General features: G+C 35.7%; 1 protein-coding gene and 3 pseudogenes across 1 annotated transcript; 1 reads left to right on the top strand and 3 right to left on the bottom strand.

Moving 5' to 3' along the window:
- Positions 1–5,495: 5,495 nt before the first annotated feature.
- LOC145558783 (sister chromatid cohesion 1 protein 3-like) lies at positions 5,496–11,108 on the top strand. The gene is made up of 14 exons (XM_081620118.1): positions 5,496–5,739; positions 6,185–6,449; positions 6,543–6,589; positions 6,679–6,728; positions 6,938–6,999; positions 7,105–7,445; positions 7,528–7,648; positions 7,729–7,868; positions 7,961–8,400; positions 9,854–9,893; positions 9,988–10,033; positions 10,122–10,254; positions 10,591–10,739; positions 10,966–11,108. Exons 1-13 carry the CDS (start codon positions 5,616–5,618, stop codon positions 10,687–10,689), a joined length of 1,908 nt encoding a protein of 635 aa, XP_081476244.1. The 5' UTR covers positions 5,496–5,615; the 3' UTR covers positions 10,690–10,739; positions 10,966–11,108.
- Positions 11,109–11,246: 138 nt separating this feature from the next.
- Positions 11,247–12,554, bottom strand: LOC145558784 (putative carboxylesterase 2 pseudogene; annotated as a pseudogene).
- Positions 12,555–21,864: 9,310 nt separating this feature from the next.
- On the bottom strand, positions 21,865–22,836 carry LOC145557971 (2-hydroxyisoflavanone dehydratase pseudogene; annotated as a pseudogene).
- A 3,892-nt stretch (positions 22,837–26,728) lies between these two features.
- On the bottom strand, positions 26,729–27,679 carry LOC145557972 (2-hydroxyisoflavanone dehydratase pseudogene; annotated as a pseudogene).
- Between the last annotated feature and the right edge of the window lie 303 nt (positions 27,680–27,982).

Genomic DNA, 27,982 nt, shown 5'->3' on the forward strand with positions numbered 1-27,982 from the left:
TATGGGTGTAAATGAGCTGAGCCGAGCACTACCTTGTTCATGTTCAAGTTCATTTAACTTAGGCGAGTTCGAGCACGATCCTGAGCTTTTAAGCGAGCTCAAAAACTCTGTTCAAGCTCGGCTCATTTAATACATTGTATGTTCGCAACCGGTTCATGAACGACTCGTTTATTAAATGAGTTGATAAACGAACGTTTCATATTGAATGAGCTTTGTAATAAACGAGCTTCTCTAATAATTGTGCTTTGTACTTTGGACATTTGAAAAAATCTTTAAAATAGCATAGTAATTAAATCCAAATTATAAACCTAAGGATTAAATCTTAATTATTATAAAAAAAAAAACTTAAGATTGAATTAACAATTATGAATAAATAAGTTATTCATGAATATAAATAAATGAGTAGTTCGCAAACATATATAAACGAGTTGTTCGAGAACTTATCTAAATGAGCATACCTATGTTTGTGTTCAAGTTCATTTATTAAACGAGCTTTAATATTTGTTCCAGCTCGGCTCATTTATTAAATAAACAAACATGAACGAGCTTCAACTAGGGATGGCAATTTAATCCGAGTTCGATCCAAATCCGATCCGATCCGAAGGGAAAAATCCTATTCGAATCCATTTAAAATTAGTCCAAATCCGATAAAAAAAAAAAAAGATCCGAAACCGATTAGGAGGTGGATCGGACTTGGACCCTACGCAAAGTCCGACGGAGTCCGATCCGAGTCCGAGTCCGAGTCCGAGAGTATAAGCATATGCTCTATAATTTGGGACAATTATTTGCTTGTTTTGTAGCAAAATTTTGTTATGTAACTGCAGACACCCATTTGTGTCTCCCCAAAACCAAACCCGGTGATGAGTACCTTTCACGTCGAATCGAATGAAACGAAGTGTGGAAAGGTCTAGTGTAGCGGGAAAGTTTTATTTCTTTTCTCTTCTCCCTGTTTTTGAAAACTTTATTTTTAAGAAAACAGTCAATCCAGCTTGGTTGGTCCATGATATGAGTCCAGTAGTGGTGTAGTTCGATGGGGCTTGCAAAGACCTTTCCAACGATATATTATAAGCCCAATTCCGATGAATATTGAGGAAGTTATGGCCAATTTACTAAACTGGGCCTGGTTTGAGCTTTATGTACGGCCCAATGATCTAGGGGAGGGCCTAATATGATTTATTATTCCTAATGCAATTAGGAATGGTTTTAGTCTTCTAGAATCTTCTAGAAGGTTCTTTTCAATCCTAATTCAATTAGCATTGATAAGTTGACTTTGTTGACTTTTTAGAGTTTTAATCAAGATCAAATAGCAATTTCGAAGAAATTATATTATTTTATCTTCCAGTACGGGAAATGTATCAGATTTTTGAAAACGCGTTGAAATCCAGTTTGGCGTCCAACCCCAGGCCTTGGCGCCAGGCGCTAGCCACCGGTGCCTGGCGCCAGCTAGCCAGGGTTGGCGCCAACCTTGTTTTGCGTGCGTCAGACTCTGTTTTGTTAAATTATCTTTTTTGGCTGATTTTCTCTATAAATATCGTATCAAAAACTCCGTTTTCATTCACCAATTTTCAGGAATTCTCTTCATTCACAAGCTTTCATTCACAATTTATTCATCTACAATCATTCATCATCTACATCTCTCATTCATCAATTCTCAAACATTAGTTCTTTAGCATTCTTTTCTTTCTTAAATTCTTTCTTGTTTTTTCATACAAAATTCCGCATTCACAAGATCTAGAAACACCTAGCCATATTCGAAGTTGCCTTCGCCCTAAACGTGAAAGGTTTTAATTTCTGAGGGTTTGGTCCCAAATCTCTCTCTTTCAATTATTTAATTTAATTGTTTGATTATTATTTTTCCTTGAAGTTACTAACGTGTGTATTTTGTTATTAGAAAGATGCACGAGGCATCAAAGTAAGTACTTTATTGATTTATTGATATTATGATATAGAAATCATGTTTATATTGTTATTATGATTCCTAATATCATGTCTAGGGTAATTTTAACATTTAATATGATTGTTGTGATGCTTCCTATATTCTTCCTAATATTTATGATTGTTAGTATCATGTTAGGGTTAAAGCTTTGATTTTTATCGCTTAGTGACATGCTAGGGTTTGTTATTAATCTTGTTAGTATCATGCCTAGGATCTTGCAATTATTATGCTTTAATATTAACATGAACATGATTATGATTATAATCGTTACAATTGATGATTATAATTATTATTCATGATATTGATTATTTATTATGTTGCTTGATATTTATTTATTCTTTATTGCTTGATCACCTTTTATGCATGTTTAAAGGGAACTGGTACTTGTAATCATGCTTAATAAGATATTAATAATCTTGTTAAGGTTAATTGTGATTATAATTCAAGTGATCGCCAATAATAGTTTATTTGTGCATTAATATTCAACCAACATAGATTAAACAGGTTTAGGGTTAATCCTATTGATTGCATGTTAGTCAGAAAGCGCACATGAATACGAGCAGAATAAAGTAGAGGCCTATTATTAGGGCAGGTTCAATATCTTTTAGGTTGGATTTGTACCTTCATCCCCGGACCCTTATTTGGTTCATGACCTTATGGAGTTGACGATCTCTTGGATCGTTAAGGGGTGTAACCTTCATCCTATGAATGGTTTACAAGTTCCTTAAAAACTTGTTGGCGACTCTTTTGCTCTATCTTCTTCCCTTTTGGACGCCACCGTACTTTAGTGTATGATCACAGTGGGGTTCGAGCTAGTGGGATTTAAGACTTGAAATTATTCCCTACAGTAACTTAGTTTATAATTTAAATATGTTATGTTTATACTTTAATTGGTATGACAATACAAACAATTATAGGTATATGACATTACAAAAAAAAAAAAAAATATTCGGATCATTTCGGAGGTCCGTATAAACGGAACGGATTCGGATCTGAAAATTACGAGTCGGATCGGATTCGGACTCGAATTTTTCGGATTCGGATCCGAGTCCAAGGTCCGTTTACTAAACGGACCGTATTCGGATTTAGCCACATTCGACCCGAATCCGATCCGTTGCCATTCCTAGCTTCAACCGAGCTCGAATCCAAGTAGTTTATTGATGGCTTGGTTCATTTACACCCCTACAAGTGCCTCTACTTGAATGTATAATATTTGGTTTGATCTAAATTTATTTTGTTGCGGACACCTTTGTTTAAAATTACATTAGTTTCATTTTAACTTATCTGTAGTTGAGGAAGGGAGAAGATCATACACAAATTATTTTGAATTCACATTTCCTAATACTAGGGTAGTCGCGGAGTGACTTGCCCTTTCTTCGTGTTTATATCGGGTTGTGTTTAACTCCTCGCGACATTGGGTTTTTAGAGAAAATAGTTTGATAAATCAATGGAATGTGTATATTGGGTTGTGTTTAAACTTTTCGTTTTACTTGCACAAGTTGTGTACAACTTTTCCTTAGGAAACATCTATGCAATTACTCAACAGTGCAATATAGCAAAAATATCAACAAACTTAACTAGGAATAAATTGAATATAATTAAAAAATTATAGAGCACGTATTATATACTAACAAAAGTAATTTAACATTGCATATGCATATAATAACGAAAAAGTTTTCCGAAGATTTTTTCCCCTTTTCACTATAGTCAATTTGGTTTCCTTTCTTTCTAGGACATCTAGTTCGGCAAAATCATCATATTCATTTCATTGGTCTTAATGTCATTTAAACACAATTATAGGTAAGTCTTTAATTTTTACCTTCACAAAGAAACAACTTTTGCTTGTCTAGTTGATAAAGTTGTCATGCAATTAAACTATAACCTTCATTAAACATTTTAAATTTCATTATTTCATTTTCCATTTAATATAATTAATTAAGTAGAAAGATCTTTCTAATTCATCAATCTAATAGAGTCATCTTATTATTAATTTCGATCATGATAGGTGAACTTTAAATTTACATATAATATAAATAAATAATACGGAGTGTAAAAGAGCATAAATGTAAAAAGAGAAAAAGCTCAACACTCATTATTACATTTGTATGCGTGGAAGGACATAAATGCAAGAAATTATATATGGGGGGTAAGAACGTACACAATCATTTTGAAGGGCATTCTGGTATGTGCATTATTCATAAGTGCAATCTCCTACTTTTAATAATGTGGGAATTTTAATCATTTTGTTGATTAAATTTGAAATGCCGTAATGGCGCTTGTTCGAGGCCTTGAGCTTGCAAGAAACCTCCAAATAAGCAAACTTCAAGTCCAGCTAGACAATCTATCATGTGTTCAAGCAATGAATTCGAATGCAATTGGAAGCGGTGAGTGTGCTCACTTGATTAATCATTGCCACAATCTTATTCATAGGGACGGTTGGGAAGTCTTGGTGGTTCATGTTTTCCGTGAAGGTAACCGTGCGGCTGACTGGCTTGCTAACCGTGGAGTGGCTCAATCAGACAATCTTCTTATTCTTAGTAGTGCTCCTTCAGAGCTTCGTAGGATTTTGAGCGAGGATGTTCAAGGCGTGGCTTTTCCCCGCTTTGTGCCTCCTTGATAGGTTGCTGGTTGTTTTTTATTTTTCCGTTTTTGTTGTTTATTTCTTTATTTTCTTGGTCTTGTACCTCATTAGCAAAAAAAAAAAAAAGATACATGCCTTATGCCTCTTCCTCATCTGGTCTCCTAGCTTCCTTGAGAAACTTCGGAGTTGTTTGGTTGATAACATAAAACGAGGGAAGTGGAAATTCATGGGATTGAGAAGTTGAAGAGTTGTTTGGTTGACACAAAAAACAAAAATGGGAAAGTAGAAATTCATGCGAACAAAACAAGGGAATTAAATTACTTATCCCACATTGTCAACCAAACAAATTTAGGAAATTCCCACATAGAATTTTATGAGGGAAATAACTTCCTATGATAATTTAATTCCCATGTCAACCAAATAAGCCCTTTGTTTTCGACTACTTCCTGTAGAAGCCTTGTTTTTCTCTTATGTATTTTTAATGTACGAGTATTTTTTTTTTCCTTGTACTTTTAGCTATCTTTATATGACAGATCATTAATAATTAAACTTTTTTTTTTTTTTTTTTACCAAAAAAAATTCCACTAATCAACTTATCAAGCAAGAATAAACAAATACCCTAGATTAAAAATCCGTAAAATATCATACACGTAAGAAAAATTTGTAATCCGCAATTACGCATCCAACCCAAAAGATCCAAACTCATTTAAGAATCAAATCAACCATACAACCTTTCTAAAAGGAATCATTAGATAATTCATTAAAATGGGTCGGATTTCATTCAAAAACTTTAATTAGTGTTTCCTTAATTTTATTTATTTATTTATTATTATTTTTTTAAAGAAGGTATTTCCTTAATTCAGCAAAGGCAAAGCGCGGGAAAATGAAAATTCCCAGACACACTTTCCCTCCTCCCATAAACAGTACCAATAAATACTCAATTAAAATACCCACAAAAAAAACCCAGGAAAAAAATAAACCGCTCAAACAATCACAATCCCCTCTTTCTCTCTCTCTCTAAAACCCTAAAACCACCGTTGAGCCGCCGTACTCCGGTCACCGGAATACCATTTTCCGGCAAGAAAAGGGTATTTAAGGATGTTTTATTCGCATACTTTCTTGGCCCGGAAAGGCCCGCTTGGTACTGTTTGGTGTGCTGCTCATCTTCAACATAAACTCAAGAAATCTCATTATGCTTCCACTGATATTCCCTCCACTGTTGGTTAGTTTTATGTTTCTTTGATTTTGATTTATCTTTTTGTTGTTTGCAGAAAAATAAAAATTCAATCTTTTTTTTTTTTTTTTTTTTTTGGGTTATAAAGTAAGTAACTTGAATGTTTTTTGTCATTATAAATGTAATAATGAATTGTATTGGAACCAATAATACTTCCTTTTCTATAATTATGTTCATAATTGTACGGTATGAGGCCGAGTTATTAATTTGAGGGTTTTTGATTTATTAATTACAAATTGCTTAAAAAAAAAAAACAAAAAAAAACAAAGAAGTACAAATTTGAGGGTTCTTGAATCTTCATTTTAAAAAAGGACTGGCGAAATATTTGGGTTTAATGCATATAAAGATTCAATTTTTATGAACGTTTTATTTAGTAATTGTTGAGAATTAGTTGATAGTGATTATGTTAATGGCGTTTTTTACTGTTTTATAGAGAGGATTATCTATCCAGAAGTTCCAATTGCACTCAGAATGTCAGGACATCTTCTATTGGGTGTTGTTCGGATATATTCAAAGAAAGTTGAGTACCTTCATCATGATTGCAATGTTCTTTGTGTGAGTTTGAGGAATGCCTTTCGCCATGTCGATGTTAATCTGCCTGAAAACGCTAACCAGGCTCAGTTTAATGCCGTCACGTTGCCGGAGACTTATGCACTTGATGCTATAGACTTGCATGATGATATGTATCTTATTGATGGGTGAGCTTGGTATTTCGTTTTCGGGCTCATTTTATGTGCAATGGAGTTTCACCTTTGAATTTATGTAAATTAACTGTGATTTTGCTTGCTCAGATCCCAGGATGATCACCATAAAAGCCAAGAGGATATAACACTTCAAGGTAGCATTTTGGTACTGTCAGTGTTTTGTCATTTTCATAATTGTTCTAACTTCTAATGTATTGATATCAGCTTTCTGAATGTGTTACAGAACAGTATCATTCCGAAAGAGAGCTTTATGTCAGGATTACATTTGACGATGTAATGAGTTTCCTTCTCTTTTCCTTTTAACTCCGGGTTTGTAACAATGATATGCTACTTTTGAACCTAAGAGTGCTCTTGTATTATCTATGTTATAAGCATGTCACGGTTATAAACTTGGCAAAGACTTGCTGTTGTTGTGTCTTTCTTTGTTTCTATTCTTTTCCCTCTCTTGGAAGAAATTAACATGTCGAAATTGATTTCTGTAGGATATCATTCCAGGCACAATGGACACTGAGCACAGGGAGGAGAGTGATCCAATGCAGATAGAGTAAGCTGTTTACTGATGTCTCTATATTGGTGTATAGGAGTATCCTATTGTTATGCTCATTGTGAAACTAAAAATTTAACATTACTTATCCCCTCATGATTGCAGCATTCCTCCTGAAGCTCCTGCTCCACCTATCCCCAGTCCTGATAATCAAAATGGCGAAGGTCCCAACCAAAGTGAAGAACATGGGAGGCCTGAAGGTGAAATTGTTCCACCATTTGAGGTCATGCGTGATGCTACTGACTATGATGTCCATGTGCACAGCCCGATTCTACGGCCACATAAGGAGAATGTTGACCCTAATATTAACATATCTCCCCCAAAGGACACGACTGAGAAGGAAATTGATACTCCGCCATCAATTCCAATGCCTTCTCATGAACCACTGCAGTATAGTGGTCCTTCATCTCCCCCTACTGAAGTTCATGTAGATACCGATTCTCATGGTGAGCACATTCATCCTATTGAAATTTATGTACAAAGAGGTGTATGAACTACTCAAAACTAAACACTTTGATTTTTGTACAGCAAATGTTCCATCAACTGCGTTGGCACTCCGTCCAAGTCCACCTCCTGAGCAGCCTCAACCTCGCCAGAGAAACAGAAAGAGAAAGCAGCTGTTTGATGAGTCTCTGGTCTTGACTAATGAGTATGATTACCTGTTCCATTAGGCTACCTTTTCTTCCCCCTTATTTATTGCAGTTGGATTCTTATGAGTTTGTATTGCAGGGCTTTGAAAAATGCACTCAATGATTGCTCTGATTTGGTAAAGAAGAAAAAGAAGTTGCCTTGTTCTGCTTTGGAATTATGGAGGTTTAGTGAGAAAAAGAAAAAGAATGAAGAGGTTTTCTCAGAGCCACTGATATCTGGTAGGTAGTCTCACAAATACAGTTAATAGCATGATGATTTTCTCTCTGCCTCAACAATCTGTAATGGATGAAAAAACTTTGTTATGTTGCAGGAATGGGTGCCAATCTCCAGAATCTTTTAAGCAAAGACTTAAAAATTTCGCACCTGAAATTGCCTGTGACAGAAGAAGCTCAGTTGGAGTCTAGGGTAGCAGAATCTCCTGCACATACTCCCAATGTTGGTGATGAAATTGAGCGTCTTCGATCAGCAGATCGTGAGCCTGGACACAACATTGAGCAATTCCTTCCTTCCTCTCCACTATTAATGTCTCCACAGCCCCAAACTGCAGCGACTTCCTCGTCCACAATGGTTCCAAGTTCAGTTTCAGAGCCTAGATTTGGAACTACTGATACGCAATCAGATATGGGTATGTATACCCGGTCTGCTGCCACGGAGATAGAAACACCAATCTTGAATTTCGAGGATAGGGATGATGATGGAGGTACTGCTCCATCAGACATTCCCGAGTCAAGAGCTTCTATGAAAGCAGATGTAAGTATTCTGAACTACTTTTTTTTTTTTTTTTTGGCATTGATAGAGAAAGGCCTTAGAAGGGAAAGGAGATAATTTGGAGCACAAAGGAAGCCACAATGACAAAAGAAGGAGAAACATTTGTTCTTTTCTATTTCTGAGACAGGGGACGGAATAAGTTATAGATTATGAGAGAATAGCAATGCAACTGTACTTTTAAGGAAGGGTTACACAGTCTAGCTCATTTTTGTGCAACACATTCAAGAATGAACACATCTTGTAGTTCTCTGCTACTCAACAACACAGACACCCAGCAAAATTTAGGACTAGTGGCTTAACACACTTTCGCAGTCTCCTCAGTGCACTTTTCAGTTAATCAACCTTATTGTTTCATATAACTACAATTTGTGCCAACCATTTGTATGGAATTACCAGACTAGTGACTTAGGACACAGTTGACTAGTTGCACTCTCTTAGCACAGACCTAGTGCAGCCCCCCTATTAATTATTTCCTGCCACTACCTTTCAATAAGCTTGAACTCAATTAACCACTGATCATCTGTCATCTCTTACAAGAGTTGGGCACCTCTGGACCCTGGTTCTTGAAAGGCAAGCAAGGAAACTTAGATTAGCCTTTAGACTTCTCCATTTCCAAATATTTAGCATATTCTTCCTAATTTGCTTTTAAGTACCAACCTAATCAGCTGTAAATGGGCTAGAACTTAGCCAAGCTCCTAGGCACCAAGGCCAAGAAAGCTCATCCCGTCTCATAGCCAACAACTAACATGATCAACCCAATGAATATAGCAGGAGAATGTAAGCAATCAATATATCCTTGGCAGAAGCCGCCGAATTCTATTGAATGCTATTATTAGGAATACTTTTGATCAACTTTTATCGCACACCTAGGACTCCTAGTAGGGATGTACCTATTTCCACAGTGCTTAAGGATTTCCTGGCAAGCTTTAAAGTTTTGCAGAGGCCTGTTCTCAACAAGTGCTAAACACAATTAGCTTGCCTATACTTGAGTCCCATTGCACATTGGTGTCTAGCTACATGGTGTCATTATAGTAGTTGGCTTCATTTGTTAGTCTGGAAGACAACATGCTGACAAAGATCAATATAACTGCCAATGTTATACTTTTAGTCGGAGGGTTATTTTGATATTCATCTACCATTTTGTTATTTAATCTTTGATGTAGCGTTGGAATTGTATCTTATGGGTCATTCTTTTTAGGATTTAGATATATTAAGTTCAAGTTCTGAAATAATCTTCACTGCCGTGATTGCATTTCTGAACCTTTCTAAAAGTTTTCACCTTTGACATGTCCAAATGATGTCTTTTCACCTTTGACATGTCCAAATGATGTCTTTGATTCTTGGCTGTGACATCTTTAAGTTATTAAGCTGCCTTTAGCACACTGTTAGTATTTTTGCCTATCATTGCTGAGATACCTGCCTATTTCGATTGCAGGAGCTCTCTTTTTTGGAACTAGATAACAACAGCCCCACTGGTAAGCTGCATGTACTACTGTATTAATAGTTGTTCATATCTGGTTAGTTATATGCAATTCAAGAATTGTGGTTAACATTAGCTTCCTGTATCAGATTCTCAAGGGGCTCAAACGGGAGGTACCATGTCTGCGAGGACAAGGTCACCATTATGTTTCCTAAACATTTTAGGCTTCATTAGCATTTTAGGCTCAATGCTGTGAGATTAAACTTGTGTTTTTGGGTTGCAGGGCAGTGGCTCAATTTCTGAAAAATCATTCTCCTGTATCCAACTTCACAGATGGTTCTGTTAATTTAAGTCTAAGTACCATATTGGAAGGAAGACAAAGGAAGTTATGTGCACGGATGTTTTATGAAACTTTGGTAAGTCTTAAAATGCTATTTCAAGGTTTTCTTAAATTGGATTAGGACTTTAGGAGTACCTCTCTGGTTCATGAAAGCCCTCACTGACTATTTGATTGAACTTTTATTTTTTGTGCTACACCGTGACAGGGATTTGTCTCTTATTGGCCTGTTCTCATTTCTAAGCTTTCCCCTAGTATCAGCTGCCTAAATTCTAAAGATGGACAGTTATAACTATGAGGAATAATATTTTTCATCAAATCAGTTGATTAATATACACTAAAATATTCAAGATTTAACTTAAAATGATTTAGTATTTTCATTAATCACATTTCTGATGGTTTCTGTTGACTTCAGGTTTTGAAGGATTGTGGACTGATTGACGTTCAACAGGATGAGCCCTATGGGGATATTATATTGAAGCTGACTCCAACTATGTCTAAAGCCCAACTATGAGGCTGCATCAGATTAATTGGTGTTCATCCCTGATAAAACCATATATACAGGTATGATCTGTATGGATTTACTAGTACCACCTTAAATGAGCTTGTAGGTAGATTCAGCTATTGATTTATTTATGCATAGAAGTTCGAGTTAGTTTGTTCTGTTCATGTGTTCTGATTTCTTTCATTTTAGTTTTTCACATCAGTTCATCTACTTATGGTCATCAAACTGTGTATTCATATGCTAAACTTTTGGTGAGACTAATAAGGTGTGTTATTAAATTTGCAGAAGTGTACAGCAGTTCGAGTAAAAACTTTTGTTCAATCATAAATAGGGAGGGATCGTTGCACATAATAGTTGATACCATGACATGATGCTGATTGCTTAAGTATTGAACACAGCTCTTTCCTGTACTAGGAAATGTTTCTTGTAGTCTGTAGTGTTCTCGATGTTTAGAACCCTAGAAGGACTCTTTTTATAGTGCTACCATATCAGGTGTAACTTGTAGGTTAATGTTACTGATAACTTAAGCTTGTTAGCTGTTATTTGCTATTCACAATGCTTGATGATTCGCTTGTTAATTGTTAAGCCACAATTGCAATTCTTGCATTATGAATTCAATAATCTACGCGAAAATGGCTAAATTCAAACCAATTAGATACAAAACAATTGCAACATCAACAAAAACAAAACACATTGGAAATGCCTTAACTCAGCACATGTACCGAAAGCATAGCATTGCATTAATTATAATAATTAACAAGGCATAGTACAATAGTGTCATTTATTATGATAGTCTAAAATTCAGAAAACTCAGCTTCTACTGCATCAGTTTAAGATGAGTTGAGGAAGGCAACAACCTGGTCCATAAAAGGGGCAGCATTGGGTGAGCCAGGGGTGAGCAAATGGAACACATGGCTCTCACCTAATGTCTCCACCACTTCAACATTAGCCTTGCAGCCACTCTTCAGCAGGACCTCCTTGTACTGGAAACCCCTGTCCCTCAGTGTATCCAACTCCGCCACGCACACCATCACCTTCTCTACAGCCAAATCCGCCAACTCCGGGTCTGTGGCCGGGTTTATAAGCGGATCATCCAACCCACTCGTTCCAGGGCATACAAATCCCCACAGCTCATCTGCCAGGTTCCCTCCAGAAGCCTTGATCTTCTGAAGCTCAGACCCAATTTTATCCTTACCCCAGAAATATGGGTGGACTAGTATAACACCTTTCAACCCCAAGTTCTCAATCTTTTCTTTTCCTAGGCGCTTGACCATATGATGTGCTATATTAGCACCAGCACTGTCCCCTGCCAAGAAAACTCGAGACAGATCAGCGCGATCCTTAATCCAAGGGTGAACATCCTGCCCATCTCCCTTACCAACCCAATTAATCGCCACCCACGAATCATCGTAGGCAGCAGGAAGAGGGTGCTCAGGAGCCAACCTATAATCAACAGACACAATCAACACATTGGCCTTAGAACATAAGCCATTCAGATAATTATGGTACATAGGTGATGCAGCTGATTCAATACAAAATCCTCCTCCATGAATGTAAATCAACACGGGTAGCCGTCCAACGTCTCCTCCTGCAGGCTTGTATAGCCGCACGGATACACCGCCTTCTTCCTCCGGGAGCACAGCCACGTCTAGGGACTCCACCCCCGTGACCGTGTCGGTCGAGGCCGGAACATGTTGGGTGCCAGTGAACCTCTGCACCCTTCCATCTTTGTAGACCACTAGAAATGGACGAAGATCATGGGTTACATCTTGTACATTTACAGTAGCCATTGCTTTCATTGCTTCTTCCATTTTTTTTTCCTATCCTATATTTTTTAAATGGTTGTTTTAACTGCTTATTTTGGAGTGTCAATAATTTGATTGCCTTTGTCCTCTTTTATATTCAACGTGTGGTGTTAACTTGAGCAAGAATTTCCTGGATTTTTTTAACAGAAACCAGAATTTCAGGATTTTCTATCATTTTTATTTTCTTTCCTATATCAAGTAAAATGTGACTCATTTGAAAGATGAGGATGTTTGAGGAGGTGGAGTTTCTCTTATCTTTCCCCTTTATTTTTCAAGTACATGACTCGTAAATATCGGATAAAAAAAACCCGTAAGTAGGGATGGCAATCCTGTTCGGATCCAATCCTACTCCGTCCCGATCCGAGGTAAAAAAATCAGCTCTGAGTCCGAGAAAAAAAGTAATTCGAGTTCGACTCCGTTAAAATAATCTGACTCCGAGTCGGAGGAGGGTCGAAGTCGGATCCTACAAAAAATCCAAGAAAAAATCTGACTCCGACAAATGTTCGACTTTGATGGATTATCCGACTCCGTCTCCAATAGATAATGGATTTTTGTGTGGGTCATGGTGACATTGGGTGTGGGTTTTAAAGGCCCAAATAGCCCAATTTCTCAAACTATATTGAACAACGAAAAAAAAACTCGGAGTCGGAGGTCGGATATTGAAGTCGGATGTCGGATTCGGATATAGCCTCCAACTTCATGTCCGGTTGGAGTCGGATTTAGCATAATCCGCTCCGAGTCCGACCCGTTGCCATCCCTACCCGTAAGGCTATAAGGGTTGAAATCTGATCGAAATCTTTCTAGTTATGTACTACCTCCGTTTCTTTTTAGTTGACACGTTTTGACATTAGCACCATTCATCCACCTCCATTTGACCGTATTTTGTGCTTTATACAATTATACGTAATGAAAAATATAGTCGTGTGGGATCTTATTAGATTCGTAACGTTATATACTTTCAAAATATCAACTTTTAAAAATTTTGCTTATCAATAATTAAAGATATTAATGATTGAATAAGTGCATTGACAAACGTGACTAAAGAAACGTGTCAACTAAAAAGAAACGGAAGAAGTATAGTATTAACCTAGTAGGCTTGTAGCAATAAATTTTTTTTCCTGTTTCATAGACAATTCTTTTCACGCCAACTTTCTGATATGACCTAATTTCTTGCATAATGTGGACCCTTGGTACAATCACACCAATATTGATAGCCTACTCAAGGTTGTTTGCTGCAGTTGGTTAATGAAATAAGGTCACCTTTTGGTGTACTAAAGTTGTTATAGTATCACTCATCTAGACATTTACGTTTTTCAAGTAATGTTGTTTCCAATATTTTTGTGGTCTGAATTAGTGAAAATTAGAAAAGAAGCTGTTAAACAATAGAATCGTATTTCATAATAATAAATTGACAAGATTTTTTGATAAATTTAATACTCCGTATTAAAAAGTTCACCTGAATTTTGAGTATTCATTAGTGATTAGTCTTTAGGAAATTTTGTTTTTTACCACCTTACAAAAGCACTAAAATCTCTTTTACCACCTCCCAAAAAAAAAGTATTACTTTACCACCTTATAAAAAAAATAAATATAGGTTTTACCACCTCCACCTGACTCCGGTGACGGAAAGTTGATGTGGGTCCCATTCTAACGGCTACTTTTTGAAATTTACCCCTTTGTTCCTCGATTTTCCGTTATAAATACCCCTTTTAACCAATTTGTTCCAAAAAATCAACAGATTTTTGTTTTTTTTTTCGATTTGGTTCCAAAAAACTCAATTTAAGTGTGCCCTAGCATTCCCAGCATCGACTTGTTTGATATTTGTGCTGAATTAACAAAGTTCACTGAGACAGAAATTGGAAGGAGGTACGATGTTCAATTAAATCTCGAATTAGATGATTTTGTAGCAAATTTTTGCAAATTGTTGTCTGAATTATGTCGCAAATGTGATGTTTGATTGTAATTGTGGATATGACTTAAGAATTGAACCCCAATTTCGTACTTTTAACATTAGGGTTTTTGTTAGTTTCAATTGAATTGGGGTTTTTTAAATTTGAATTGATTATTATAATTAGGGTATGGCAATGGTAATTTTGTTCAACTGGGAGTAATGTTGATGATGGTGCTTGCCAATTGTTGAAGGAAATGTCTTCCGTAAGCTATTCACCATCAAAAGAAAAAAAATGTCAATGCGGAGTACCCATGGCGAGGCTTACTTCCTGGACTAGGGAGAATCCGGGACGCAAGTTCAGGTCGTGCAAGTTCTATGACCCTGTGACAGAGACAAGGGGTTGTAAAGCCTTTGAGTGGGTGGATCAGCCAGATGGAACACCATGGCAAACAGAGGTGATTAACAACTTAATACTTGACAAGAAATTGATGAAGGGTGAGATAAATGACTTGAAGAGGGAAGTAGATGATGTGAGTGGGCAGAGGAGATGCTTGTTGAATGAAATTGATTCCTTGAAGATCAAGTGTAAGGCACTGAATTCTGACAGGAAGAAGATGAGCATGGAGAGTCAAGGAAATGATGGATCATCAAAGAATTTGACTATGTTTATGGGTGTTGTTGTGTTTTGTTTCCTAGGTTTGGTTATGTCCTTGTATTTTGCTAGAACTTAGGATTAGTGTGGACATTAGTCAATTTAGGCAATGTTTTATGGCTTTTGTTAAGGTATCATGTTATGTATTTGAATATTTTGCGTAATGAAATGAAATGAAATATTTTGAAAAGGTTGCTCTAACTTGTAGTGCTTAATTTAGTCATTCCCATTCATTGTAGTAGCAAAAGGCATATTTACATATGCATACAAAATGTTGAGAAAGTGTTGCAGCAAAAGAGCACTACATATGTTGACCTTAAAAAACTAAGTTGTCCAACTACACACATGAAATTACTTAAAAAACTAAGTTGTTCATGAAGTACAGATTCTCTAAACTATTACAAGCTGTTCAAATTCTTTGTCCTGCTTCTGGTAACTGGCAGCTTGGGCCTTGGTTGTGTTGCTTGGGCTGGCTGAGATGAAGACTCATTTGGTTGGGGTTGAGTTGAGCTCTTTTTTCTGCCTCTAGGAGTGGGTTGACTCAGAGATTGATAGGGTGCTGATGATGCAGGGGCAGTTGCTGTAGGCTGGGAAGATGTTGCTGCAGTAGTAGCCTGTGGTTTTGGCATTGTCAATGCAGCCTGCATTTCAAAAAAAAAAAAAAAAAAAAAAAAAACATAAGTCATCAACCTAAAACACATACAATGAATGCAACATTTCATGTATATACCTGTTTTGCAGCTTTAGCCTCACTTTTCTTCCTTTGCTCTTTCATCCAAGCTGTCTGCAGCTGTGGCCTTCCCCCTTTGGGATTTTGTGCAGGCTGCTGTGGTTTTTCTGGTGCAGGACCTTGCTTACAGGTCTTGGCATAATGTCCAAACCCACCACAGTTGCTACATTGCTTTTTGATCTTTTGTTTTTTCCCCTGAGAAGTAGCAGCATCAGACCCTTCACCTTGTTCAAGCTTCCTTTTTTTCCCTTTTGGTCTGCCTGGCTGAACCTTTATCACAGGTGGCAAAGGCTCTCTAAGCTGGACCCTTTCCCAATGCTTTGAACCAGGCATTGCAGCTATAGGAGACTCATATGCATCTAGGTAAGTGACCCTATAATAGTGTGGATGCACATACAACTCAGGGTCCTCCCTCTTGTCTAAAATGCAAGCATAAGCATGGGTACAGGGTATCCCTGTCAACTCCCATCTATAGCAAGTGCAGGTCCTATTTGACAAGTCAACAATGCACTGGTCATCTTTGTATTGAACCTCATAGGTCTCTCCCCTAGAAGCCACAACAGTACATGCCCTAGCATACTTCTCAATGCCATCAAACAACTTGTTGACATATGGTGTTAATAAACCCTCCCAGCTAGAGGCAGCCTCCCACTTATCATTACTTCTCTTCATCATGTACCTTCTTAACCATTCCATTTGGGTAAGAATGGGCTTATCCCTAGCTTCCCTAATCACAGCATTAAAAGTCTCACACATGTTGTTTAACAACATGTTAGACTTGCATGTAGTTGAGAAAGCATGCCTAGACCAGTGGTGGGGGGGGATGTTTGCAAGGTACTCATATGCTTCGTCATTGAGGAACTGAATTGACTCCATAGCCACCTCAAATTCAAACTAACACACACACACACACAAAGACACACAGCATACAAAAATTACTCAGTTTGTACAGCAATGCCAAACAAAGGATATACAGCTATCCCAAATTCAACAATCCAAATTATACATTCACACACAAGATATCACATGCAAACACAATTATACACAAAATATTCAAAACAAATGCAAAGATAAAGTCAAAGTTCTTGTATATACCACTGTGCTTGCCCTAGCTGCTGCCCAAAAAAGCTCCTTGAAAGTGGCCCCATGAAATTGCAATTTGAAATTTGCCCAAATGTGTCTGACACAGAACCTCAGCTCTGCCTTTGGGACAACTTCAGCAAATGCTTCAATCAATCCCTAGCATATGACAACATACACAAAAGTTAAACCATATACATGTATAAAAAAAAATTAAAAAAAAACAGAGTCAAGGCACTTACTTTCTGCCTATCAGACATGAAAGTCAAGCCATGTCCTTTGTCAAAGCACCCTAGTGACTCCATCAGACTTTGAAGAAACCAAACCCATGTCTCCTTATTTTCAATCTCACATGTTGCCCAGGCTATTGGAAATATGTTGTTATTTCCATCTTTACTTACAGCCACCAAGATTTGCCCAGGATATGCTCCTTTAAGGTGGCAACCATCTACCCCAATAATGGGTCTGCAACCAGAGACAAACCCAAAACTCAGTGGAGCAAGGCAAATGTACATTCTCATGAAGATTGGCCTCTGTATCTGATCCATTGTATCCACAACCACATTGCAACTGCTGCCTGGGTTGTACTTTAGGATAGCTTTCCCATAGTCCCATACCCTAGCATATTGCTCAGCTGCACTCCCATAAATAACCAATTTGGCCCTGCTTCTTGCCAACCAGGCTTTGTAATACCCAACTTTAATCCCCAAATCATTCAATGCCCTCTCTTGAATCTGTCTTAACTTCCACCCTGGGTTACTCCTAAATTCCTCTAAGTACCTGTCTGCCAGAAATTCAGCTGTCACCTTCTTGTTCATCTTTGTCCTTACACACCTATGCTTCAACACTAAAGACTTAATCTGGAAAGCATCTGATTTCAGTAACCTGGAAGCATAGAACTTGAATCTGCACTTCCTCCCTTTCACACAAGTACACTGAACCAATCTACAACTTTTCTTGTTGTACTGACAACTACACCTTCTTCTACAGTAAGCTGTTATCCTTTTGCTGTCATTATGTAATAGGTAGTACTCATACCTATTCTCAATTGCATGTTGCCTCAAAGCTTTCCTCACCACTTGAACATTGCTGAACTTTAAACCCACTTCAAATTGGATAGGCTTGGAGAAATCTGTTTCAGCATTAAACCAAGTACAACCACCATTGTCATCATCAGACTCACCATCTAAGCTCCTAAGTTCCTCAGATTCATCATCAGCTTCTTCTTCAACCCTGATGTCAAGTGAGTTCAGATGTCTATCAATGTCAACCCTAGGATCCTTAGGCTCCTCTGGATCTTCACCTACACCTTCCAAGCTGCCCTTCACCTCACTTCTAAGCAGATCTAAGTTTTGCCTCAACCACTCTTCATCAGATTCATCATCATACACATCCTCTTCTCCCTCCTCCCAGTCCAGTCCTAGATCACTGTGCTCAGAATCAGAAGACTCAGTTCCTCCCTCCCTATCACTGTACTCATCTTCAAACACCAACTTCTTCCCTGCTCCTTGCTTCTTCTTGCCTGCACCTTGCTTCCTAGGTTCTTCACCCCCAGATCTAGCACCAATAGCTCCCTCAAGAACCTTTCCCTTACCCTTTTCAGCTGCAGTAAACTTCCCAGAAGCTCCCTCACCTAACTTTCCCTTTCCCTTATCTTTTGCTGTCACTCTATCTGTAGCTGCATGCACTCTTTCACCCCTGTCCTCAGCTTCTTTGTCATGAATCTCAATCCCTTTTAACCTTGGGCTTCTCCTTACTTCTAAGCTAGTATCCTTTGGGCCTGTCTTAAGTATTCTAGGCCCACCAAATTTCTTTTTAAGTCTGCTCCTCTCTTTTGAAGTCAACTCATTACCATCTATAAGATTAAATGGTGTTTTATCAGTTGCTTGAATTTGCTCATGGCTAGTCACATACATCTCTATTTCCCCATCTTTATTCACTGTCTCAAGGAACCCCTTTACCTCATCATCACTATTCAACTCCCTTTTACCAGTTACCCAAGACTTCCCTTTCTGTTTATACCAACAACTAAATCCCTTAGGCACCCTAACAGTAGCATACACAAAACCATGTATAGCTGACTCCCTCAAGTAGTGTACATCTATGCTAGAAACAGGAACATTTTTCCTCACATAAACCCAACCACCATCCCAATTTAACACCCTTCTATTTTTACCAACTAATGAGGGTATAAATGCACCCCCCAATGTCATTTTAAGGTTCACTTTATCCATCCTAGCTGTAACAGGTCCAACAACAACAAAACAAACACAACAATGCACAATCTCAGTATTTAATTGAACAATTAATCATTCAATCCAGTTTACAACTACTCACAAATTACAACATGCAAGACCAATTAGGCTACACTTTGCACTTAATTAACAATTAAAATATAAATAAAACCCTAATCAACTAATTAATTAACAATAACACAGTTCAACCAAGTCAAAGATTCGCATAATTAGGGTTTATAATTGTTTAATTCACATATTCCCAAAAACAGCAAATTTTACCCCAAATTACTCCCAATTACCCACACAAAGTACAGTAAGGAGCTAAAAAATACCTCTTTCGTCAGAATTCGAGATTCTTTGTCAGCAAAGACTCAAGCTTTTGGACCTTTACGCGTTGAAGATGACAGATACCTCGCTCAGTAGCTTCGCTATTGTGGTCCCAACTACTCTTGCTGAGGGAAGAACTGTGCGACTTAGGGTTTGCTTTTTGACAAATATCAGAAAATGAGAGGAGAGAGAGTGACAAGGTTGAATGTAAGGGAGAAATTGATGAGAAATTGATGGAGAGAGGTGAGAATTGATGATAATTCAGAGGGGAAGGTGAGAAAAGGAAGAAAGAGAGGGAAATCGTATTTTTTGTCATAAATGTGGAGGGAAATGAGAAATGGTGGGACCCACAGCAACTTTCCGTCACCGGAGTCAGGTGGAGGTGGTAAAACCTATATTTATTTTTTTTATAAGGTGGTAAAGTAATACTTTTTTTTTGGGAGGTGGTAAAAGAGATTTTAGTGCTTTTGTAAGGTGGTAAAAAACAAAATTTCCTAGTCTTTATACCTTATTCTTTACCATACATTAAATATCATTAAAAATTATATATATTGCCAATTTTCTTCCAACTAAATCCATCCAAAAAATGACAATGTCTACAATTATTATTGCGCAATATTTTTTTTGGTTAAATTTGTGCATCGCATGAGCACTAACCTAATATGACTATAAAATGGAGGTATTAAATTTTAAAAAAACATTGATTACACTAATTAACGCGTGATTTTGACATGCATAATTTAGTCCCTCCATTAAAATAAAATCTTCCTATGTGAAATATTGATATTATAAGATGAGAAAGTCTTCAAAATTAATCTTAATACTTATATACTATGTAAAACATAACATAGTCATGTTTGCTCTTAATGTATTCGGTCTCAAATTCTCAATGAGTAGTTTAAGCCTTTATGGTCAAAATAATGCGTTGACAAATGTGTATCGTTAAAGTGGGAAGATCGGTGTGAAACGGAGTGCGTAAGTAGTTATGTGACGACTATGAGACACTTGTTAGCAAGATCTCTACTATAAAGATAATTAGATAACCCATGCATAACACAAAAATAGACGAATCTATACTTTATTAGTATTTAAAAACAAAAACCATCATCCCTATAATGCCACATGCCTACATGTACATTTCGTTTTTTTTTTCTCCAATGCCACATGTCACTTCATTTAATATTTTTTTTTATTCCCTTTTCTCATATGAAAAAAAAAACTTTAATTCTATACATGTATAAATTATTGAATGTTGTTTGGTTCACTTTCCTTCAGTTTAGTTTCTACTACAATTGCATTCAATTTTTACCTCTTCTTCGATCTCCTCTATAAACTATTCATTTGCCAGTATAAATATATTAAAAAATAATTATTTGTATAGTATTCCTATAAATAAACCGTGCATTCCACGGATCAGAAGACTAGTTGATATTTAATACCTCACCTGAGATATACACTTATTAATAGAGAATTTTTTTTAGCAATCTACGGAGTATTTATTACTTCATGGATTAATGTTAGGCATTAAGGGAAAAAAAAAAATAGACGTTCAAGATTTTTATGTTGTTGTTTAATTTACTCTTTTGTTTTATGGTACTTTTCAACGTCAACAAAGCGTAGAATTACCCCATTTGAACCATCCCAGCATTGGGTAGGTTGATGAACTCTCCATTAACATAACATACTTTGATTTATTTTTTTTTAAAATTAGATGCTTACTTGTTATGGAGTATTTTTTAATATATATATATATATATATATATATATATATATATATATATATATATATATATATATATATATATATATATATATATATATATATATATATATATAAATTAAACATGATTTATTTCTAGCTAAGATGTTAATACATACGGTTTTCATTTAATGAGGTTTAATTTGGTGTCCAAGAGTGAAATTATTCTTTTTAATTTTTTTAAACATTGTCCAAATTAAACTTTATTCTATTTTAAATACAAGTAATTCCTCTGTTCTTTTATTGGAGTCCTATTTTTCATTATTATGTGATTAATAAATGTTAGAAATGGGACTTTAATAAAAGGACGAAGGGAATATTATTTTTTACCACCTTACTTTTCAATCCTAATATTTTTTTTTACTCAATTCGTATTTTAATGCACCTTTTTCATACATACACCCATTTTTTGTAAAAGAACTTTTTTAAAAAAAAAACACACACACACACTCACTTTCTGTGGCTTTGTGAATGTAAGATAAGTGTGTAAAACAAAAGGAAACAAAAGGATAATGATGAAAACAGGAACATACCTAATTTCCCATGCTATAATAAAAATTGCAGGCAGTTTTTTGAACATTTTAAAATAGTATACATATACATACTACGAGTAATAAAATACGTTATAGTATTATGGAGTGCTTATTATATATAATAAAACAAATGAAGAGGTAATTATTAATCTAATCTAATCTAATCTAATCTAATCATCCTTTCTAACAAAAGAAACAAGTTTAGCCATCAAATGTTCTATATTGGGAGATTTAGTATTTAGCAAATGAAAGCAGTGGCCTTCCCCCAATGTCTCCACTAATTCAACATTCCCTTCCCACCTTGATTTTAAGCTGTAATAATATGTTAATCCTCTTTCCTTGAACTTATCATTTTCCGCAACACAAATCAATACCTTATCACACGCCAACTTGCACAATCTTGGATCAATATTTAGATTCAACTTTGGTTCATTAATCAATTCTCTACTCGACGGATACAAATATTGGATTAATCTTGTGATTTCTCTTGTGGCGAAATAAGGTTGAATGGCTAGTAACCCAACTAGTTTTAATCCATCACCAATGGGTTCAACACTAGCCCTAATTGCCACATCATGGGCAAGGTTAGCTCCACTACTTTCCCCACCCACGAACACCCGATTAAAATCCACATAATCATTTAGCCAAGGCTCCGACCCATTCCCATTTGTATGCGACGCTATCCATTTAAATGCGGCCCAACAATCGTCGTATGCAATGGGTAAGGGGTACTCGGGGGCTAGCCTAAAGTTCACTGTTATGGCAACCACTTGGGCTCTATAAACGAAATGGGTCAAGAATTCCTTGGTAATTGGGCTAAAGGCTGATCCGGTACAAAAACTCCCTCCATGAAAATGAACAAACAATTGTAAACCCTTCTTGCTTTTCGGGTCACCCGTATCATCACCGGTTTCATCCATTTTAGGGAGAAATATTCGACCCGTTATTTCAGGATCATTTGATATTACTATGTCTTTGGTTTGAACTCCGGTAATCGGATCAATACCTGGCTTTTCTTCAACTGTGAGGATGTACCTATCAACGTGACCATCTTTACAAACTCTAAAAAAAGGGAAAAAATCTAGAGTAAATTCTTCTAAATCTAATTCCACACTTAATTCCCTCTTGATATTGGTGGCCATTTTGTGTAATTTACTACTTTATCACCCTTTTATTTTAAATTTCTTAAGTTGGATGAGAAAATCTTAATATGTATATTTTGTATAATTTTATAATTACACCTAATCTTCACCAACATTTTCTCTAGGCCATTCGTTTTTAGATGGTCTTATTCATTTCTTTTCCCTCTCTTTCTTTACTGTCATTGTCATTTTCTTTTTTCTTTTTGACAACTTTATTATTGTCATTTTCTAATCGCTATTCTTGGAAATTTTGTTTGGTAGGTAACAAATACAAGTAACTAATAAATTTAGATGTGCAATATGTTTCTATGTTATTATTGCATGGACTCTCAAGTTGGTTTTAAACTTTAAGATTCTCCTTTTTACCCTTCAATTAAACAGAGAAAATAGGTATGAAAAACAAATTCAATTCTAATATTCTATGATCCTTTAATGATCAATTTTAGAAATTATTAGCATAGTTACAACTTAGTGATGTTAATTGGAAAATTTACAACAAAATGAGTAGAAGTCAAAAGTAGAAAAAGTATCTACAATTATACAACAACAATTAAGAAAAATTAAGTTTTATTTATATAAGGTCTTAACAGCCGTCAAAAAAAATATATAAGGTCTTAACAAATTTTGGTTATTGTTAGAGGACTAACTCAATCAAAATATAAAGGTAATGGTTAAGGCCTAAGAATAAATTTTATACTCTATTATGTCCTTTCACACAAGAGTTTGTTGGGTTTGAAATGTGAATGCATCATAGGCCCTTGCTACACCTACCGCGAAATATTCCACTTGAAAGTGGGGGGTACGGTGTATGAGATTTGAACTTGTGATCTTTGTATCACGCTGGCTCTGATATCATGTTAAGGGCTAACTCTACAAAAAAAAAAAAAAAAAAAACTTAAGGTAATAATTAAGGGCTTGTTTGGCATCATTTTTGGTTTTCAGTTTCCTGTTTTTTTTAAAATCAAAAACAAGAAACAAGAAAAAGGTGTTTCCACTTTTCTGTTGTCAGTTTTCAAAATTATTATAATTTTAATATGTTTAAATAATTTTTTATTCATTATGGGACTATATCCTATACTTTTAAAAAACAAAAAACCAAAAAACAGAAAACCACAGCAATGCCAAACGAACCCTAAGGTCCAGAAAAATGTTTTATACACTCTCAATTAACGTTTCCATATTCTCAAAATCACCTTTATTTCTAACTATTTTTAATTACGTCAAAGTTATAATTTCATAAGTTTTAACATATTTCCTTGCTTATTATTGTGATTTTGGTAAATCTTAACTATCACGAGATTACAAAATACAATAAAAACCCACAAATTTTTGTATGTGGCTGGCCACATGGTGTGGCAACCACAATTTTTATTTTTTATTTTTTTTTTAAATACCACAACTCTTCTATCTCCTTTTTTTCTTAGCTTTTTCTCTAAGCCAAACCACACATCACCAACAAGGATATCTCTACTCCACCCATTTTCTCTTTCTTCTTTTCTTAGCTTCTTCTTTAAGTCAAACCACACATCACCAACAACTATATCTCTACTCTACCCATTTTCTCTCTCCTCTTTGCTAAACTGCTACAATTAAAGCCCGAAATTGTAGAAATTGGGTGTAAATTGTTGTGAAAAAATTGTGATTAATTATCCTTAAGTTCATCAACAACATTTGAAGTAGTGAAATCGATGAGAACCAAAGGAATTTCAGCTCGTTTTCTTTGTGGAATCTTAGATCGAACATTCTACGTCAAAAATTGTAGGGTATTACTAGTTTGTTCAGGGGTTACTTGTAGGGTGTTACTGGTTTGGTCATGGGTTACATGTAGGGTGTTACTGGTTTTGGTCAGGGGTTACTTGTAGGGTGTTACTGGTTTTGGTCGGGGGTTATTTGTAGGGTGTTACTGGTTTGGTGGGGGGTTACTTGTAAGGTGTTACTGGTTTTGGTCGGGGGTTACTTGTAGGGTGTTACTGGTTTGGTCGGGGGTTACTTGTAGAGTGTCACTGGTTTTGGTCGGGGGTTACTTGTAGGGTGTTACTGGTTTAGTCGGGGGTTACTTGTAGGGTGTTACTGGTTTTGGTCGGGGGTTACTTGTAGGGTGTTACTGGTTTTGGTCGGGGGTTACTTGTAGGGTGTTACTGGTTTGGTCATGGGTTACTTGTAGGGTGTTACCGGTTTTGGTCAAGGGTTAATTGTAGGGTGTTACTGGTTTGGTATGGGGCCTACAAGCAACCCTTGAATAAGTAACAAGTAACCATTGAATAAGTAATTCATACAAGTAACAAGTAACCATTGAATAAGTAATTCATACAAGTAAGTAAGTAACCATAGAATAAATAATTCATACAAGTAACCTTTGAAGTAACTCATATAAGTAACCCTTGAATAAGTAACTCATACAAGTAACCCTTGAATTAATCCATACAAGTAACCCCTGAAAAAAAAAAAATACAAGTAACCCTTAAATAAGTAATCCATACAAGTAACCCTTAAATAAGTAATCCATACAAGTAACCTTTGGAGGAAAAAAAATACAACTAACTCCTGAAAAAAAAAAAAAAGTAACCCCTGAAAAAAAAAAATACAAGTAACTCCTGAAAAAAAAAAAATACAAGTAACCCCTGAAAAATACAAGTAACCCTGACAAACCAATAACCTCGTTATGCGCTTGAATAGTAACCCCGTTATGCACGCGTCATACTCCGTAATCCGTTATTTTTACTGACTTGGCAGCAGGCCATACCGTGTGGCCTGCTGCACCAAAAAAGCTATGATAAAAACCATATAATTTTTTTTTCCTAGAAATATAAGTTGACAATCTGAAATTTTTATTGTCTAGAACAATTAATTTAATCAAATACAACTCAAAATAATTAAACAGATAACTCTAAATCTCCGATCCGACGATCTCCTCTTCCTATATTCTTTCCAGGGTTTCAATTTTTAGGTTATTTATTTATTAATACTTTGTAAATACTATACTATGCATAGAATTATAATTATTTTTTGACCCTTTACCCTTTTTATTATGGCAATATAACAATATAATATCGTTAAAAGTTTCCTCAACTTCTATTAGCTAGATGTGCAATTTAATTATCTATCTTTTGTCTGCAAGAGATTATTGGCCCTCGAAATTTAACTATTTGAATCAAAGATCATCATCTAGTAAAATAATTTGTATCTATTTGCCATATTTTCTTTTATATAAGTAAGAACACAAATTGTCTTCAAAAAAAAAAAAAAAAAAAGCAAGACCACAAATCAAAGGTATATTAGTTATTTATTTGTTCTAAAGAAGAATATACTATACGACGATTAAAAAACCAATTCATAATTAGTCTAATAAATTAAGAGTAATGTTATATAAGTCTTAATGGTTGTAAATAAGTGTTATTATAAAATGCATTCGCTAAAATGATACTTGTATAAGTTTAGAAATCTATAGTAAAATACCCATATAAAACACATGGAGAAAATATTACTCGAAATTTAGATCGAAGTCAACAAGGATATTTTAATTTTTTTTTCATACAAACAGAAATGATTGATGTCTTTAATTAATTTGTAGAAATCACAACATATTTTTTATGATAGAAAACTATTATAATATGCTGATTATCATACTCATATATATAATGGTAAAATCGATCACAAGCCACTACTATAAGAAAAATTGGACATTTTATTGGGATATTCAATTCAAAAAAGGTATAGATGAGATACGTACAGTGTCCATTCCTCAATCTTTTTTTGTTCTTCCGCTTTGAAATTTTTTTGCGAGAAAAAACTCAAAATTGTAGGAAGAACTTAAAAGAACAAAAAGGAATTTAAGACGTATGATATACATATATATATATTTACAAATATAAATAAGGAAGTAATAAATCATCTAATAAGAATCCTCATTTATAAAAGAAACAAGCTTAGCCATCAAAGGGTCAATATTTGGGGAGCCAGCATCAAGCAAATGAAAGCAATGGCCTTCCCCCAATGTCTCCACAAGTTCAACCTTGCCTTCCCATCTTGTTTCTAAGGTATCATAGTAATCAAATCCCCTTTCTTTGTACCTATCCTTTTCCGCGACACAAATTAGTACCTTATCACACGCCAACTTGTATAATCTTGGATCTGTATTAGGGTTCAACCTTGGTTCCTCATCCCTCGACGGATATATATAATTAACTACAGGTTCACGTTGTTGTTTTGTGCAGAAATACGGGTGAATGGCTAATAGACTTTCAAGTTTTAACCCCTCTAAGGGTTCAACACTACCTCTAATTGCAACATCATGGGCAAGATTAGCGCCAGTACTTTCTCCGGCCAAAATAACTCGATTAAATTTCACATAATCATTTAACCAAGGCTCAGGCCCGTTCCTATTTACATGGGACGCAATCCATTTGAATGCGTCCCAACTATCTTCATATGCAATGGGTAACGGGTTCTCGGGTGCCAACCTATAGTCTATAGTAATAGCAACCACTTGGGTCATAGAAACTAAGTTACTCAAGAATTGCTTAATTATTGGACCAAAGGCTGACCCGGTACAAAAGCCTCCACCATGGTAATGAACAAGCAATGGTAGACTCCTATCCTTTGGTAGACTCCTATTCTTTGGACTATCATCTTCGCTATCCGTATCATCCAACCTAGGGAGGAACATCCGGCCCGATATTTTCGGGTCTTTTGATATTACAATGTCTTTGGTATGAACCCCGGTAAATGGGTCAACACCCGCGGGGACTTGGGTTGTAAGGATGTACCTATCAATGTGACCATCTTTACAAACCCTAAAAAATGGGAAAAAATCACGAGCAGTTTCTTCAATATCGCATTCCATACTTAATTTAAGCGATATTTATTGTTGTTTGTGTCTATATTGTGTAAGCTACTACATGCATTTTTTATTTCTTTGTTCTTTGATGATAAATTTATATGCATTGAAAACTTATTTTTCACCAAAATTTTCTCTAGGCCATTCATTAAAATATTGTTTAATAATTAGAGAGAGATTTTAGTAACGGTTTAATAATTGCTACCATTGTTTTTTTTTTACCCTTCCCGTCATTTTTGGAAATTATGTTTGAGAATTAACTAATAATTTTTTTTGGACATTGTTTCAAAAAATAAAATAAAATAAAAT

This window comes from Chenopodium album, chromosome 9 (assembly GCF_948465745.1).
Source record: "Chenopodium album chromosome 9, dcCheAlbu1.1, whole genome shotgun sequence".
In the NCBI taxonomy this organism is placed as follows: Eukaryota; Viridiplantae; Streptophyta; class Magnoliopsida; order Caryophyllales; family Amaranthaceae; genus Chenopodium; species Chenopodium album.

Excerpts from the sequence above, each read along its gene's own strand:
- LOC145558783 (XM_081620118.1), top strand. The coding sequence starts at position 5,616 with ATGTTTTATTCGCATACTTTCTTGGCCCGGAAAGGCCCGCTTGGTACT. Across the intron at positions 6,590-6,678 it reads AGAGGATATAACACTTCAAG|AACAGTATCATTCCGAAAGA; the intron begins GTAGCATTTTGG and ends AATGTGTTACAG. Across the intron at positions 7,446-7,527 it reads TGTAGATACCGATTCTCATG|CAAATGTTCCATCAACTGCG; the intron begins GTGAGCACATTC and ends ATTTTTGTACAG.